This window comes from Martes martes, assembly GCF_963455335.1.
Source record: "Martes martes genome assembly, chromosome: 4".
NCBI classification, from domain to species: domain Eukaryota; kingdom Metazoa; phylum Chordata; class Mammalia; order Carnivora; family Mustelidae; genus Martes; species Martes martes.
The window spans coordinates 153,901,349-153,920,252 of NC_137891.1; the positions used below are offsets into that span (position 1 = coordinate 153,901,349).

Consider the following 18,904-nt stretch of genomic DNA (forward strand, 5'->3'; position numbering starts at 1 on the left):
CCTCTTACACTGTTGGTGGGAATGCAAACTGGTGCAGCCACTTTGGAGAACAGTGTGGAGATTCCTCAGGAAATTAAAAATAGATCTTCCCTATGACCCTGCAATTGCACTGCTGGGTATTTACCCCAAAGATACAGATGTAGTGAAAAGAAGGGCCATCTGTACCCCAATGTTTATAGCAGCAATGGCCACGGTCGCCAAACTGTGGAAAGAACCAAGATGCCCTTCAACGGATGAATGGATAAGGAAGATGTGGTCCATATACACTATGGAGTATTATGCCTCTTTGTTTTGATGACTGTTTCTTTTGCTATGCAGAAGCTTTGACAGACAGAGATCACAAGTAGGCAGAGAAGCAGGCAGAGAGAGAGGGGAGGAAGCAGGATCCCCGCCGAGCAGAGATCCCGATGCGGGGCTCGATCCCAGGACCCTGGGATCACGACCCGAGCCGAAGGCAGAGGCTTTAACCCACTGAGCCACCCAGGTGCCCCGAGCCTAATTTTCATATAGGAAAGTAATCTAATGACTTGGGATGGAGATTTTTATTTCATTTGCATTCTAGGAGGCAGTATAATGTAAATCAAATTAAATCTAAGTTTAAATTTCAGTTCTGCCACTTAATAATGTATGACTTTGGCCAAGTTATTTAATTCTTTGGATTTCACTACCTCCTTTTTCATAAGGTTATGAAAGGCTTAGATGATACACATGTAAAGAGAACCTAACACAGTCCTAGATACCTTACAGGAACTCAGCAAATATTGGTGTCATCCGTTTTTTCTGTATTTGTATGTTGGCACATGGGAATGTTGACAAGGAATAAGACTGGAATCATTTCTCCTTGCCCTAGGGATGTATTTCCTGGCACTAATGAGAATGATATATCTCTTCAAATGCTTGCTCTACTGATAGTTAATACTTTATAATAAAGTGTGATTTTTTTTTACCTCTTTACTTTTATATAATTTGACCTTTAAAAGAAAGACTATACCAGGACTCTTACAAGATATGTGTATTTGTATTGAAATATATTAAATGTCACAAAACATAATCTTAAAATTTGAAGGCAATAACCACGAAGATCACCTGGTCCTTTGTGTTTCCTGGGGCAGAATTCCCTTCCATGAACTTCTTGAACTAGATGTGTATCAACACTGCAAGAATAATTTCAGTAATTATGATCTTACTTCCTCTAAAGACCATCATTCTGATTTTAGAATGCTCCATTAATTAGAATGTTCTTCCCTATTTTTTCCTTTGCTCTGCCTCCTTATAATTCTGCCCTTGCTCCTTATTACCTGTAGAGCTTCACAGAATAAACAGCTTTGTTCCACAGGTATGCAGGAACCATATCTTAGTCATTTTTTTATCTTATAGGATAGTAGGTACCCAACTCAAAATAGGGATTTATTGAATGAATATTTAAAGTTCAGGTTTTTTAAAGTACTTCTGTATATTTTTTCATATATCAACTTCAAAATTTAGTCAACATTTTTTATTTCTCTTGGTCAAAAATTAATTTTTTCAACTATATTGACAAAATTAAACAAGGAATATTGATTTATGCTTATGTATGATACCACTTATATAATCTAGAAATGAATGGCTTTTTCCAAGGAAAGAATTAAAAATTAAATATTATTTACATCTCTTTCATTCAGTCCTTCTTGTAGCATAATCTGTTTTTGAAGATTGAAAACATATTTCATTTTTTAAAATCTCTTGCATTTTATTTTGTAGTGTCTTTTGCACTCATTACAGACAATTATATTGTCTGTAATGTTAATGCTCTACTTCACTGATTCATCAGACTGGACAAAAATAACCAAAATCCAGCTATATGATATTTAAGAAGAAGATCTAAAACCTAATGATAAGGAAAGATGGAAAATAGAAGGACAAATATGTGCCATCCAAACACTAACTAAGAAAGCTATTTAGTTATAGTAACGGTAAATCAAAAAAAGTTAAGGGAAAAAAAGCATTAATAGAAATAAATGGAGTTATTTCGTAATGATAAAGGGTTCATTCACCTATAAGCTATAACAGTTCTAGATATATATTCACATTTTCTGTGATTTTTTAAACTTGCTCTATATTTTATTGCTTCCATTTTTAAAATTTTATTTTTTCAGTGTTCCAAGATACATCGTTTATGCATGACACCCAGTGCTCCATGCAATACGTGCCCTCCTTAATACCCACCACCAGGCTCACCCAACCCCCCACCCCTCTCCCCTCCCATACCCTCAGTTTGTTTCTCAGAGTCCACAGTCTCTCATGCTTTGTCTCCCCTTCCGATTTCCCCCAACTCCCTTCTCCTCTCCTTCTCCTAATGTCCTCCGTGTTATTTCTTATGCTCCACAAGTAAATGAAACCATATGATAATTGACTCTATTGCTTCCATTTTTTTAATTGAATGCTCTCTTCCCAATTTCATGCCATCAGCAAATTTTTTAGAAATATTTTTCTTCATTATCTTTATTCAGCTGCTTTCTCACATAAAGTAAACGACTCCCTTATTAATACTAATCCTTATAGCAATTGATTTGGGCTTACTGGCTTCTTTTATTATCCAGTTGTCTTTATGTCTGTTCCTATCTGACTAAGGGACAACAAGGATATTGGCTAATAGTTGTGAAAGATATTTGATACTAAATTATTTGAAATTACCATACATAAGAACAAAGTTGCAGTGGATGATATAGTTTACAATCTATTTCTTTAGAATTCTATAGCTATGGATTTTGATACCAACTACCTTGCCCTTCATTTTTGCTTCTTGTGGCTTATTGTTGCATTTTGGCTTATGAATAATAGGTACATGTTTGAATGCTTACATTTGCATAAGTTTTCCAGGTACTTTTCAGAGTGCAGAAACAATCTTTCAGGAGTTCACATAACAATGTGTAAGATATTACTGTATATCTTACTACATATCTTGACACAGTATCAATTCTTGTTCATTTATTGATGCAGGAAAACATCTACCAGGTATCTAGTCTTTGATAAGCCTTATTAGCAAAATATAATAAAACTATATTTTATTGAACAGAATCATGAATCATGAATTCTCACCTACTCTTTTTCTCTTTCGTTAAGAAATCCAAGCATTTAATTCATTTCTTATAATGGGGGAGAGTGAGACCATTTCCCAAAGAAACAGAGGCATCATTTTAATTATAAAATGAATTAATGGAAATCTTTAAACTTTTCAGGATGAGAGAGATCCAGAGAAAGAAGATGAACTGGAACTGAAAAGAGGTCTTTTATACAGAGACTCTGCCTATGACAGTGACCCAGAGTATAGGTATGAGCTGGATTAATATAGTGTGTTGAGATCTTTCTCACAGTTGGCATAAATATAACCTTTTTAATCTGCTTAATTTTGTGGGAAATTTAGGCTCAAATTGATAATTATTTATTAGTAAGTTTTATTTTTAACTATATAAAATCCTATTAAAATATTTTAATGATTTCATTACTGCAACTTTTCAGTGAAAACAAATATACTCAATTAAGGGTGATACTGTCCATTTTACTTAAGATTTACAGGGTATTTGACTGTCCTGCAAACCCACGTATCCAGGGCTTATTTTCAGGTATATTTATTCTCATTCAAACAACAGGTGCCATAATTTTGGACCATGAGTGAGCTTGTTTTTAATAACACAAGAAAAACTGTTCTTCTAGCCTAACATTTCAGAAATGTTAGTAATAACAAAATTTTTGCAAGATTATGCTAGCAAATGTCATGAAGATTTTTAAAAGCTCTATGTCAGTTGCCACAGAATGTGATATTAAAAGCTGAATGTAAATTGTGAGTTTAAGTAACTGAAGGTTCTTTGCATCCTTTGGTGTTATACCACTGATTACCACATGGCTTCCACCTTCTGGGTTTCCTGAAAAACAAGTATAAGAAAAAAAAAAAAAAAAGCTCCAGATAATGGAATATGTTTTATTGCTAACTTGAGTTTTGGACTAAAGTTTCTGATCTTTACCCTGATAAGTTAGGCTAGATATTCTGTGAACATGTAAGGACTTCTCTTGCCCCTTACACAGAGTATAAATGTGAACTCCTTTCCCAAAGCTACTGCTTCCCAACCAACAGGCAAGCTGGGCCTCCCATCAAGGGAGTAGCATAATACAGGTGAGTTTGAAGAAGCAATCCAAACAGGAGGGAGATCCAAGAAAGTTCACACCTCAAGGAAGAAGACTTTTTACCTTTTATTATTATTATTTACTTAAAGCTCTAGTCTCCAGATTGCTACTATATGGATTAACCTCTCAATTTTAGTTCTTAATCTATATAGTTGATTGTAATTTGGGTAAGAATGGATAGGGTTGGTAAAGGAAAGTGTCTGATTTTCATACTTTTCGTATGAGTAATAATTACCTGAGTTGCATCTTAAAAATGTAGAGTTCTCCTCTCTACTCCCTTAGATTCTAAATCTTTACATGGAGGGGTGAGACCTAGAAATATTTTAAGAAATATTTTAAGAAATGATATTTTAAGAAATATCATGGATGCTCCTAATGCAGCTAGTGTAAGGACCACATTTTGAAAAGCACTGGTCTGTATTTAAAGTTTGCTGTAAACCTCAGTATTGGTTCTTTTTCCAGTTCACCAAGCAATGTTACTGGCTAAGCTTTTGATTACCTGAGACTGTTTTGGTACCCCTTAGGTAAGAGTTAAGCAGAGTATCAGAAAAGTTCTGCTTACACATTTTTTTTGAGTTTCTTTATATTCCTTGCCACTTTTCTTTATATACACATTAATTTTTTTTAAGATTTTTAATTTATTTGACAGAGAGAGAAATCACGAGTAGGCAGAGAGGCAGGCAGAGAGAGAGAAGGGGAAACAGGCTCCCCACTGAGTAGAGAGCCCAATGTGGGGCTCGATCCCAGGACCCTGGGATCATGACCTGAGCCGAAGGCAGGACTTAACCCACTGAGCCACCCAGGTGCCCTTTATATACACATTTAGACTGATAGAACCAAGTGGTCAGAACTTCAAGACCTCTTTTATAAGAATATATTTGATATTAGCTCCAGAAGCTATTGAAATGATCAGGATATTATTTTAGTTTTATCCCTAGGACATATTAAATAATCAGCCAAGGAGTCACTCTCATTCTACTTTCCATCTCAAAGATGAGAGAACGTGCACTCGAAGTCATCACCCATTGGCTTGCCTTAAGGCTTCCATCAGCAGACAAGAGGAGGTTTGGGGTCTTGGCTTAATATCACCCCTCTGCAGACACAAATTAACACAGAGGTCCTGAGGAAGTCTGCATGGACCCCTGGAATGGCTGAGTGAGGAGCTCAACAAATCCTCTTCCCCAAAGCAACAACTAGACAGAATTGTCAGAAACAACAATTTTGAGACTCTAAAAATTGAAAGGCATATAACAAATTGAGAAGCACTTATCAAGAAAATCTACTGAACCTCAGTAAGGGCAGTAGGAATCTGTGGCACTTTACCCAGAACTCCTGGTTCCCAGCTCCTTGGGGCAGTCCTGCTGAGAGAGCTGCAGCTTGGCTGCCAGAGGAGACTGGCTGTATGGAGCAGAGCATGGGAAATCCCATGTGCACGGAGATGAATAGAAACAACAATGATCCCACTGGCAAGCAGTAAGAGAAGGCCGAGATCTAACTACTTGGTACAGATAACGATCCAGGGACCAGGTAGCCAGAGTTGGTCTTGATAAAGTTGTACTTACTCTAGTAGTCTGGAACATTATGTGTGTGTGTAAGGTTGTAAATAAGACCAGGAGAAACTGGAGAGGTCCTTAGGGAGCCACTAGTCCATGGCTGAATGTGAGGCCTTGTGAAGGCAGAGAGTAATATCCAGGGCAGGCTTGCAAACCGGATAAACTTTGAATCTATATTCCAAGTCACACATAGATCCATTGGCAAAAGATGGAACAAGCCTTTCTGACCAATCAGTTGCTAGTCACCAACTTATGCTAACCCAGGGGCAGCCCCTAAGAGTACAAGCTTAAAAATAGAAACAATCATTTTTTAAAAAAAAAGAAAAGGAACAAGAGACATCAGAAACTATACAGGGCAAGGGAAACAGACTTCAGGCATTAGTCCAGGCAGGCCACTAAACGAATAATCAAAAACAAAACCCTGGTAAGGTCAAAATCCAGAGTCATTACAGTTTTTATCTAAAATATTGTTTTCAATAAAAAAATTGTGAGACACACAAGAAATAGGAAAATCTAAGCCATACAACTGAAGAATGAATTACTATAAACTGTCTTTGAGAAGGCCCGGATATTGGATTTAGCAACTGTGTTCAAAGAACTAAAGGAGATCCTGTTTAATGAATTAAAGGCATATATCATGGCAGTGACTCTTCAAATAGAGAATATTGATAAAGAGATAAAAATTATTTCTTTCATGTTTTGCTTCAAAATTATGCCTAGGACTTCATGCTGGATCTTATGATCTACATGTGCACTGTGGTTATCATCCATGGAGCAGAGCAGAGAGGCTGTGCTTTCTGTAGGAGGAGCAGGATGGGAAATTGGAGTGCCTCTTACTGTACACGACAGCCTGTGCATGCTAGCTGTCCTAGGTCTTCTGACATCTTTGAGTATAAAATTCGTTTGGAAGAAATCTCTTTTATCAAGGAGTTGTTAAGTAATCTTTTACTTAAAGTGCTTTGGGGTCTGGAGCCGGAGTTTGGGAAGAACTTTCTACCTGTGCTGACCTCCCTCTCTCTTATGTGTTGCCTATAATTTTAGACCTTCACGGTGGTAGCCTTGCCAGTGCCCAGGGTCCTAGTGTGCTTTTTAGTACCTGCTCTGTATAGTTCAGATTTCTTCAGTTTTCAGGGTGTTTAAATTTCTCCATATTGCCGTGTACTTCTGGCATAACTGTCTTACTTGAACGTTGTTCCTAATTAAAGACCAGGCATAAGTGATCCTTCATATAGTTGGGAGTTGGTCACAAAAAGAGAGAAGTAAGAAGCCTGGATGGCTCAGTCAGTTAAGAGAGAAGTAAGGATAAAAATAATTTTAAGTTCACCATTAGAATATGAATTGACCTGTTATGACTATTGTCTGAAATTTTTAACCATATTCTTTTATGGAACTAGCTAGTGATATAAACTGTTTTCTATTTGCTTATGCATATTTTTCAGGTTACTAAGAGTAGAAATATGCTCGATATAATGTTTTAATTGTGAAATTATTTGTAACTGAGTAATTTAAATTTTGACTATATATATATTTTTTGCCTTTATAGACTCCAGTATAGTTAATATACAGTGTTATCTTAGTTTCAGGTGTACAATATAGTGATTCAGTAATTCTGTGCTTCACCTAGTGCTCATCACAAGTGCACTCCATCATTCCCATCACCTATTTCACCTATCCCCCACCCCCCTCCCCTCTGGTACCCAGCAGCTGAGTATTTTTGAATAACACAGGCTTGACTCTAGTTCTCATCTCTTCCCTATTGGTCACTATTTTTTTTTTAAGATTTTTATTTATTTATTTGACAGGCCGAGATCACAAGTAGGCAGAGAGGCAGGCAGAGAGAGAGAGGAGGAAGCAGGCTCCCTGATCCCAGGACGCTGGGATCATGACCTGAGCCGAAGGGTCATGACCTGAGCCGAAGGCAGAGGCTTTAACCCACTGAGCCACTCAGGAGCCCCTATTGGTCACTATTTGATTAATCTGATGAATCTACTAAGATATAATAACAGCCAAAAGGCTGTCTTTAATATTAACAAATGGAAGAAAAAATCTAAATAATATACAGACTTAAAATCTCTTAAATAACTAAGAATAAACCTTCATTTTTAAGTGAGATAAATGTTACTTGATTCTCATTTGAATTCACTGGATCTTGTGTTATTAACTCAAGTATCTTAAAATCCTTTTTCATTAAATACTTAAGATTTAACTTTTTAAATAAATTTTGTCTAGGGGCACCTGGGTGGCTCAGTGGGTTAAAGCCTCTGCCTTCAGCTCAGGTCATGATCCCAGGGTCCTGGGATTAAACCCCACATCAGGCTTTCTGCTCAGCAGGGAGCCTGCTTCCTCCTTTCTCTCTGCCTGCCTCTCTGCCTATTGGTGATCGCTGTCTGTCAAATAAATAAATACAATCTTTGAAAAAAAAAGTTTAAATAAATTTTGTCTAGAAGGTGTATTGATATTCAGAAATATTGGGGGTGCTGCATAGTTTTGTGATTTTTCAAAGTGTTGTCAAGATTGTAGTTTAGGAGTCTAGAAAATTCTCTGATGATTAAGACAGGGCAATGTTGCATTCATTTTTTAAAACAAAAATATGACCTTGGTAATTAGACTTAATATTGATGCCAGGGCATGTCAATGTTCCAACTTGTTGCCTGCTTAAAAAATACTGCTAAGCAAAAAAAAAAAACTACTAAGCAACCAGAATGGTTTTAGGACTACCAAATCTTGGCAGACTGATATAATTTTTTAAATAATCATGAGAAAGTAATATATTAAATATAACTTCCAGTAAGAATTGTGGTTTTATGACATTCTCATAAACAACTAGGCAGTTATGGTCTGAACTAATGGTAGGTGGACTGCTGGTTGGATGATGACATGGAAGAGACTATTACAGCAATCCCAAGTTAGATTCAAGAGGCATAATAAGTAGTAGTTCATGATGATATGCTTGAACTGTAGTTGTCTAAGCTCTAGTGATAACTGCCATTAGGAATAAAAAATGTGTTTATTATTTTATGTAAACAGGGCAAAACAGGAAAATCCTCCTGAAGTATCACAGCTGTGCTCTTCATTAAATCAGTTTTATGTGTAGTTCTCTTTACTCCAAGTATGGGAGGGAAGTCAGAAAAGAATAATAAAAATAAATGAGATGGTCTTTATGGGTTTACCCTGAATTCATGAAACTGGATGGAGGACTTAAAATATCAGTTTAAAATACTATTTTTTTGTGTTTAAATAAAGATCACTTATCCCCTATATACATATTACTAAAAATAATGCTTGAGACTAAGGAGATTTTAGAGTAATCTTGATCCAGTCGCCCACTCAGTAGAAATCCCTTCTGTGTCCTCCTATTGTAGGCTCATTATTCACTCCAAGATAAAACTGTTTGACTTCTAACAGTTAAACCTTACTTTATTCTTACCTCTTCAGATGTACCTGGTATTTTATGATACTCCAAACTGTCTCATGCCTTGATTCTCTTATAATATGATGCCCGGAATAACTTCTATCTTCTTGTTTATGTAGTGAACACCTACTTATTCTCTAGGACTAAGGTCAGGTTTTTCCCTCTTGTGAGATCCTTTCATGACCTCAATAGACTGTTAGGCATTTTCTCCTTTATCCTACCACTTCCTCTCATGTATTTCATTTGAATTGGCAACCTTTTTCTCACAATAACTATTTTATTATGTGTCTATCTTGTCTTCTATTAAATATGAGCTCTCCTTGAAGGCACAGATATGTTACTTATCTTTGTTTTTGACTGTCCATCAAAGTCCTTGACATGTAATAGTTCAATTTCAAAAAATTGTTCCACTATTAAAATTAGGTTCTTTATTAATAATGATCAGTTACATTGCTAAAACTCTTATCATTTAAGTAAACTCATATTTTGATTGTGATATTTAGTAACATGTCTAAATAAGGAATTGAGAAAGGAATTAATAATGAAAGCTCTTAGACTTTATTTGTTGTCAGTGGCTCATTTCTATACATTCTTAGTCATGGAAGGGGGGAAAAAATGACATATAAGTAACCAGTCTTCAGTAAATTTCTCTGAATATACTTCTTTTACAGTTTACTATATAGTTTCTGCTAATGATAAAAGAAGATAAATGGCAAGATGCAATTTTCTCCCTAAACTTTTTTGTTCCTATAGAAAACAAAGTCTCAGGGGACCTGGGTAGCTCGGTCAGTTAAGTGGCTCCCTTCGGCTCAGTTCATGATCCCAGAGTCCTGGGATGGAGCCCCGTGTCAGGCTCCCTGCTCAGTGAAGAGTCTGCTTCTCCCTCTCCCTCTGCCTGCTGCTCTGCCTACTTGTGCTCTCTCTCTATCCCTCTGTCAAATAAATAAATAAAATCTTAAAAAAAAAAAAGAAAATAGAAAAGTCTCTAATTCAGTGCTTTCTAATGATAGTTCCTAGACCAGTGACATCAGCATCACCCTGGTATTTGATCCAAATTCATGGACTCTACCTCAGTAACTCTGGAAGCAAGACTCAACAATCTTAGTGGTAATAGGCCTTCCAGATGACCTGATGCATATTATAGTTTGAGAACTACTGCTGTAATTTATGTCTTTAATGACATTTCACTTTTATATGGTATCTTTAAAAATACAAAATACTTTTCAGATTTTAATAAACCATAATATATCCTCTTCCTGTTACATATTCTGAACCCCAAGGCTTTTGAGTACTTCCATTCCTACTTTTCATCCAGTCATCCATCCATACATCCACCCACCTATATGTCCATCCATTCCAGTGCCTCCAAACATACATCACATTCTTAAAAATATTCCGTGTTTTTTGAATCAAAGTTTTGCTTGATAGGAACCTTTGTTGAGTATTATGGAAAAGATCTTATCTCTTTTATTATATAAACATCTTTAATCATATTGACTCTTACATCACAATTTTGAAATATAGAACATCATCTTTAAAGTCACTTTCAGCTCTGATTTTTTTTTAGTACAAATGGCCAGTAGCCAATTTTATAATTCTCATGGCCTTTTAATTATTTCTTTGAATTAATATTTTGGGGGTAGCATATCCATCTTACCTTCTGACCTTCTTTTCAATGAGTATTGAGGTATTTTGAGATATTTTGTCTGAAGACTATGTATAGAGTAGTATATGCTTGGCCTTCATTTGACATAGGAAACCCTGATATAGGAAACATCAGGGTTTCAAGTGAGTTCATTCTTTTCGAAGCAAAAAATTAGTAATGTCCTTTGTCTCCTAGTTCATGCTAAACTTTCCAAAGACCTTTCTCTTCTTTGTGTATATTGCTAGGCCTTATCAATACCTAGGAATTGAAGCTGTGCAGTTCTTGGATATTATCCTGGTCTGTTCTTTTTTGTCTTTTTTTTTCTTAATAGCATTATCATAATTAAATACAGGGCTCCCTACTTAAGTAGCAAGAGTAAATTAAAACAAAATGTACCACATTAATAAAATATTATCCCCATTTTGAAAGTAACCACTTAATAGTATGTAGTACTGATGCAATATTTTGTAGAATTTAGTAGGAATTCACTAAAATGCTTTGAATGAATGAATGCTGAAGATACTCTTGGTAAAATAGAGAACTATAATTTTTAAAAGCCTATTACTATAATAAAGCTTTTTAGAGTCACTTACACATATTAAACTTACTGATATATTCAGTAATGAAAATCAGAATTGACTCAATATGTTCACAGTTCATTAGAGAGTTAATGCTTTCATGTCTGGAAGTAAATATCATTTTTAGGATTATGATACTCTTTTAGGATTATGATACTGCACTTATCTGTGGACCATATTAAGACCTGTTCTGTGTTCACATCTCTGTTTTGAAATTCAGACTTCCAGGCTGAACTAATTCCTAAATTCTCTCCAGAGAATTACAATATTCTTTATTAAATTGAAGAACTTTGCAATTTTAAATAGCAATAAACTCACTGCCAAATTTTACAAGCTCTAAAAGCATCAAGATGTATATTTTGGCCACTTTAGCTCTTCTTTACAGAACCTTACCAGGTTTACATTTGCTTCTAAAAAGCTTTCTGAATTTTATTTATTCATTGCAAGCCACGGAGGTGATACTTTAAGGCAGCTTTGAGACATGAAAAAAAAAAAAAAAAACGTATTGTCTAATGGAACCAAAGCAGTAGCAAATCTATGCCAGGTAACATTAATTATAGTAATTGATGATAGAGGTGGTAATTTGGTTTACAATGTCAGAAGAAATCTACACAATGTTTTTTAAAGTTAGCAGCCGTGCTGCTGCTTTACCTCTCTGAGTGTGGGGTAGAGGTGTATGTTAGAAATTCAGACTTCTGGGGCACCTGGGTGGCTCAGTTGGTTGAGCGTCTGCCTTCGGCTCAGGTCATGATCCTGGAGTCCTGGGATCGAGTCCCATATCAGGATCCCTGCTTGGCAGGGAGTCTGCTTCTCCCTCTGACCCTTCCCCTTCTCATGCTCTCTCTCTGCCACTCTCATTCTCTCTCTCTCTCTCTCAAATAAATAAGTAAAATCTTTAAAAAAAAAAAAAAAGAAAGAAATTCAGACTTCTGTTGAGTAGTTTATCATAGTAGAACTAGTCTGGCGACTAAACAAAATGTAGAATTCAAAAAAGAACATTGTTAGTTGGCCATCAGCATGTAGTAAAGTCAGTGATTGTGGAAAAAGAGATAAGGACAAAACTGTGTTTTGTGAAATTTTAATTAGTTCATGACTTATTGCAAAACAATACAACAAATAAAAACAACCAACCAAGCAAAACGCAACATGGTGGGTGGGATTCCTAAAGTATTTTGAAGGAACACAGGCAAATGCCAGGGCTGGTAGATATGGTCGCAGAGGCACGAAAGATGTAGAAATGTTTCTGTTAATACATTTGTGGGTGTGTGATTTCCCTATCATTTGACTCAAACAGTAAAAAAAAAAAAAAAAATGACAACAGGAGTGAATCTTGGTGAAAAAATATCTATGAAATCAGAAATTATATTCAGTGGCTAGACTATTTCTTCAGCAAAGCGAATGAAAGAAATGTAACTATATCAAAGCAAGAACACTAAGACTTGGCTAAGGCCTTTTGAACAATTTTAAATATGATACTGACATTATTAGAAATTGTCTTAATTATCCCTCCTTAACTGAATGAATAAGATGGAAGTAATGATAGTCATGCTTTAAAACACCTTTGTTATCCCAGAGACTCTATCATTTTCAAAATTTTCCAGTGTGAAAGAGGCAGCACCCAAGTGTAAGGAAAGTATGATAGGATCTAGTAAATATAACTAAAAAATATGAGGTAAAATTTCATTTTAGCAAGGCCATCAGGAAGTAGAGAGACCTATTGTCATGGTTCACAAAAAATTCACTTTTGTGAACCATGACAATAGGTCTCTCTACATATCACATATATTACTTGTAACAGGGGAATATATTTAAGGTTTGTGCATCCTAAGTAATAATAATAATGATAATATGATAAATGAATACCCCTTTACTCACCATTCAGCTTCATAGAACATTAGCCATACCTCTAAAGCCACCTTATGCTCCTAGTCAATTTCATCTGTTTCCATAGAGATAGCTGTTGTTACAGCTTCTCTATTGTTTTTTCTTTGTAGTTATACCACACATGAATCTATCCTTCAGCAATAAGTTGTTTAATTTTCCTTGTTTTAGACTTTATATAAATGTAAGAATAACTGTGTATTGTTTAGAATTTGTTTTTTTTTTCACTCCATTGGTTTTTCAGTTTCACCTACATTGATGCATGTGGCTATAGATCATTAATTTTCCCTGCTGCATATTATAACATTATAGGCACATACCATTTTATGCATATCTGTTCTAATGTAGATGGATATTTAGGTGGTAGCTTCCAGTCCTTAGCTTTTTTACAGAGTGTTATTGTGAACATGTCTGTACATGTCTCCTGGTACACATGTGCAAGAATTTTACTTGGTTACCCAGGAGTGGGATTGCTGGCTTGAAACTGCATATTCAACCTTATTGGGCCATGCCAAACTCTTCCAAAATGAGTGTATAAATGTTCTCATGACTTTACATCCTCATGGACCACCGTGTCAGGCTCCAAGAATGATAACCCAAACTACTCCATGCCTTTTTTCATGGTGTCTTTTATTGTGTTCAGGTGTTAGATTGACTTCAGGTCAAATAGCAAATTCTTCTTACAGATACATAGCCCTGAGAGTTCCAGTTTCACAATTGACAATAGAGGTAACATCATTGGACTGATAAGTCAAGGAAGAAATTGTTGGAACTAAGATTCCAAATGCATGAATAAAATATTTGTGGCATTTAATAACCAGGACATACAGTTTTATGTGATACAAACTTCATAATCTCTATCATGCATGAGAGTCTTATCTATAACAAGTAATTAATTTCTTGAAGTCAATTATTTATTTAAAAAAATAACTCAGTCCTTGAAAAAGTCAACATTTTGTTTCTGGCAAATGATATGTTAAGCCCAGAACTTAATATTTATGGTAGTAAACTTGTAACTTTGGTATGTTTTTAAAAGTACTATCAAACTTTCAAAAGGAGTTGCCTTTTCTTATTACCATTATAATTAACTTAGTCCTGTTCTATTTCATAGCTTCCTATCTATTCTCTCTCTTTTCTTCAAGATCCTCAAAATTGGATCCCTATCACTTCAAATACACTTTTTGGCCTTGTTTTCCATTTTCTAGAAGCTGTTCATATTCAGGCTAATTTCCTGCTCCTCCTTGAGGACATTAGCAGAGTGCCATAGTGGAAGGGGCCTCAAGACCACAGATGTGGTATCTCTTTCTATTCTGCCAGTCACTAGCTGGGTGGCCGTAGGCAAGTCCCTTGACTGAGCCTCAGTTTCCACAGCTACCAACTTCAGAGTGTCCTCAGATTTTTAGGTAAATATGGAGTACCTAGTTGTTTAGTGCCTTGTGGTTAATAACGTCTATGTGCAGAGTAAGCACTATACTATACATTTTACACATATTATCTTTGATTTTTTAAAAAAGATTTTATTTATTTATTTAACAGAGAGAGAGAGAGCAAGAGAGGGAACACAAGCAGGGGGAGTGGGAGAGGGAGAAGCAGGCTTCCCATGGAACGGGGAGCCCGATGCGGGGCTCAATCCCAGGACCCTGGGATCATGACCTGAGCCAAAGTCAGTTGCTTAACCGACTGAGCCATCCAGGTGCCCCTTGTCTTTGATTTTTAAACAACACTGAAGAAAATACAGTAAAGGAAGCTGAGACTTGGGATGATTAAATAAATTGCCCCAGGGTCCACGGCTTATAAAGGAGCTGTTACTCAGTTTCAGGTCTGCCTGACTGGGGAAGCCGAGAGCTCTCATGACTGGCCTTCCCACAGCGTCTGCACCCTGCTTTCACCACATCACACGCATCTTCCTTCTCAGAATTCTTCGTAACTCTCTCAGGCACAATTTTCACTTTATTGTTTTGTAATCGTTTCATACAAGTAGCGTCACTCTTTGAAGGCACAGAACTTATTGTCTTTTATTTCTCGCAGCCCAGAGTATCACACCCTCATAAAGTACTCAGTAAATATTTGAATTATATAATACTACCTCTCATTGAGTTTCACCAGTTTTAATATTTTTTATCCTTTTTTATAGCTCATTTCAGCGGCCACGTGGCACTCTCCATTTGGATGATGGTGAATACTGGTCCAACAAGGCAGCCTCTTATAAAGGAAAATCCCACCGACCCATCTTTGAGAACAGCATGGACAAGATATACAGGAACTTGTACAAAAAGGCCTGTAGTTCTGTTTCTCATACACAGGAAAGTTTCTGAGACCATCCATGATAAACTGTATGGGTGTCTGTGTCAACTTCTCAATGAAAACGTTTGATGTGATCAATATCTGTATTCTTTTTTTTTTTAACAGATGGTTCTGAATAGTTAGATGTGAATAAGTTTATTGCTTCAAATGGTAAATTATCACAGGCACTCCTTTTATTTTTAATCACAGAAGAGAGTGCTTTGTTCTAAAAGTCAGAGCTCTGCACCATAATCACAGCTTCCAATCTGATTATGAGAAGGATTTTCTGCCACATATAGCTCATATCTCCATCTACAAATCCCAGAATAGATTCTCTCTAGAAATGGTCTGCCTTAATCACCTTGTGATTTTCTTTTCATCTGCTTGATTGGTTATCTTGTCTAAGATTAATATGGACTCCTTTTTCTTGGTAATGAGCAAAAAAGATATACTATACAGAAATTAGTTTCCTAAGTTTAAACCCAGCTTTTACTAGTATTTTCTACTTATTTCTTCTCCCCAAAAAAGGCTCCTTGTACTTCTTAGCTAATAAGAAATAGGATTTTTTTTAAGTTTATATAATCATTCACTTCCTCTTCTTTAAAAGAACTAAGTTACCTATAATACGGTCAGCTAGAAATAGCAGTGGCCATGTGTGACCCAAAATGTGAATAACTGATTTTTTAAAATAGAGTTCTTTGCATGATTTTCTTTTAAGGTCCTATCTTTTGGTGCAACCAGATTCAGAAAATAGCTTTTGTTAGCATGTAGAAACTCAGAAAGAATAAAGGGATTATATTGTACTTAAAACTCTTTAGAGTTTTCATAGGTACCAAATGACCCAGGAAAGTAGTATCTTTACTTAAAGGACACTTGGAACCATAAAGGGGAGTAAAATATTATACATGATGCTTTGTACTGGAAAATCCGGTAGTTGATAAAATTAGCTCCTCTCTACCTGCCTTATCCACCCCTGTGAGGCCATTGAGTCTTTGAAGATATGAAGAAATCGGTCACCTCGTATTTACCAGAGTAAGTGGACGGAAAGTAGAGAATAGAAAATAAGTAAGCTTGGCTGACAAGCTCGAAGAGTTGACAAGGTACTGTTCTCTCATTGACTCTACCTATGGTTAGTTTTACAGTTATGATTTAAAAAAGAAAAAATGAACTCCATTTAAGTTGAAATTAACATGTAAAATTGAGTGATTTGTTTTGTATTAGGAGAAAATATATAATATTTGTTATATAATAATAGGATTTTTAAACTTCATGTTTAGAGTGTTCTGGCATGGCAATCAGCGATATATGGGAAAGTGCCCCAGAGAAAGGGGCCAGGAGGCCTAGGCTTTAGTTCCATCCTGCCATTCTCCCGCTGAGTCTCTTTAATTCTCTGGGCCCAACTCTCCTCAGCTATCAAATGATGAGAATGAAGTGGATCAGCATTTCCTGAACCGTTTTCTGTGGACTTCTAGTCTAAGAGATGGCTGTAGGCATGTAGATACAGGTGTTTCATTAGTCATATAAGCTGAGGAGACTCTCTACACTAGATTCACACTCCCCAACTTAAAGAGTCATAGGTAGGAAGGCAGGAGTGAAAGGCAGTGCTATCAATACTGGAACAGCCGTTCCAGACAGAGCTGTCCGGGCAAACTACCATGTATGGCTGATAGAGTATAAACACTGGCCTGTTGGAGGCACTAAAATATCCTGGCATAACCCTGTTTCACTCTAGCATCTGGTCTGGAGTCTGACACATAATTAGTGCTCATTAAATATTTTTTGAATTAGCCCAGAATTTCCTAAGAGAGCGTGTAGCAGTGTTTGTCATTGTGGCGATCCTTCCCCACCCATCCCACCCCCTCAGCTCCCCACATTCCCTCTCAAGTATGCCATCGTCAGGTCCATGTAGACACTGTCTGGGAAGTACACAATCACAGAGTTACCCCCAGTTACCCCCTGGCTGTAAGTTGTAGGATGGCGTTTTGTACAATGAGCTTTTGAAGGTCAACAATGACTAATGCTTTCTTTTTTTTTAACAAAAAATTTCATCAGTGAAACTTAGTATGTTTTGATTTTGTTTTTGTTTTACATGTGGAAACAAATGAAAAATTCTTCCATTTAAAAGGTCCTGCTTGGTGAAAAGAACAAATACGAACTTCAAAGAAAATTTCACTGTCATAGAAAATCTCCCAAGTGAATAACTACATTAATAGTTACCTATTACACCTATTTCTGCCATCGGCTATACAAAGACCACAAAAAATTAGGTCTCAAATGGGAACTTAAGAATATGATATTCTGAAAGATATTTTCCTGTGGATTACATTTGATTTCTCTCTGAAGGATCAGGTGAAAATTTCCAGATATATCTAGTGTCTTAGCTAAGTATCTATTTCCATTTCCTGGGGGAGGGAGTGGTCTTTGTTGCTCTCCCTATTACTATGAATTCTTATGTTATATTATTTTTAAGGAGTAAAACCTTTAAATACTAATAGTTGTCTTTTCTCATTGTAAGAAGCAGAAAGATGCAGTTATTTCCTTAGCCTTTTAAAAATATTTCTTATAATCTAGTAATAGTTATTAGATTTAATATGAAAGGTAAATTGATCTTACTTCTTCCTTTTAAGGTATTTTTGTCCTTTAAATAAAAAGAAAAAAGCCCTGGGAACTTCAGGAAGAAAGATGTCAATTCAACTTAGGAAAAAAGATGTATGATTTGACAAAGAGCGAGGTCTTCATGGTCCCACTATTAGCTATACAACCTTGTTCAAGTCATTTATCCTTCTTGGAACTCAGTTTTCTTATCTATAACGTGATGAAGGGGTTAATTTAGAAGGGGCTTTTAATGTTCCAACATTGCTATAATTGTGTAATTGATTAACATGGAAGATAAATAAGTTCTAGGCTACAGAGTTGTATTGTAACTTCAAAGATTAAGCCCCTGGTTAAAAATCTGGAGCAGATAGAGCATCCTCCTTGTGTTCATTTTCAGATAGTAGCTTTATTGAGATATAACTCATATACTATAAGGTTTACCCTTTAAAAGTATACATCTGCATGGTTTTTAGTATATTCACAGATTTGTGCAGCTATAACCACTAGCTAATTATAAAATTTTTGATGACTCCAGAAAGAAATCCTGAACCCATCAGCAATCACTCTCCATTCCCTTCTGCCCTCCCCTCCTGGCAACCAGTAATCTACTTTCTGTCTCTGTGCCTATTCTGGCATTTCATATGAATGGACTCATACCATATGTGACCTTTTGTGTAGCGTAATGTTTTCATAGTTCATCTGGGTTGTAATGCACATCAGTACTTTATTCCTTTGGTGATTAAGTAACAGTCATAATGTGGGTGCACAACCCTCAGTTGATGAGCATTTGTATCAT

At 36.0% G+C, this 18,904-nt stretch overlaps 1 protein-coding gene across 2 annotated transcripts in view; it reads left to right on the plus strand.

Moving 5' to 3' along the window:
- Positions 1–15,854, plus strand: part of SPATA6 (spermatogenesis associated 6) — a 149,403-nt gene extending 133,549 nt beyond the window's left edge. The window contains exons 12-13 of one of the 2 annotated variants that reach the window (XM_080802565.1): positions 3,219–3,310; positions 15,365–15,854. In XM_080802565.1, the coding sequence (XP_080658691.1) occupies positions 3,219–3,310; positions 15,365–15,545 (273 nt within the window). In that variant the 3' untranslated portion in view covers positions 15,546–15,854. The remainder of the gene's footprint in view (positions 1–3,218; positions 3,311–15,364) is intronic. The other variant, XM_080802564.1, reaches the window with a different exon arrangement.
- Positions 15,855–18,904: the final 3,050 nt, after the last annotated feature.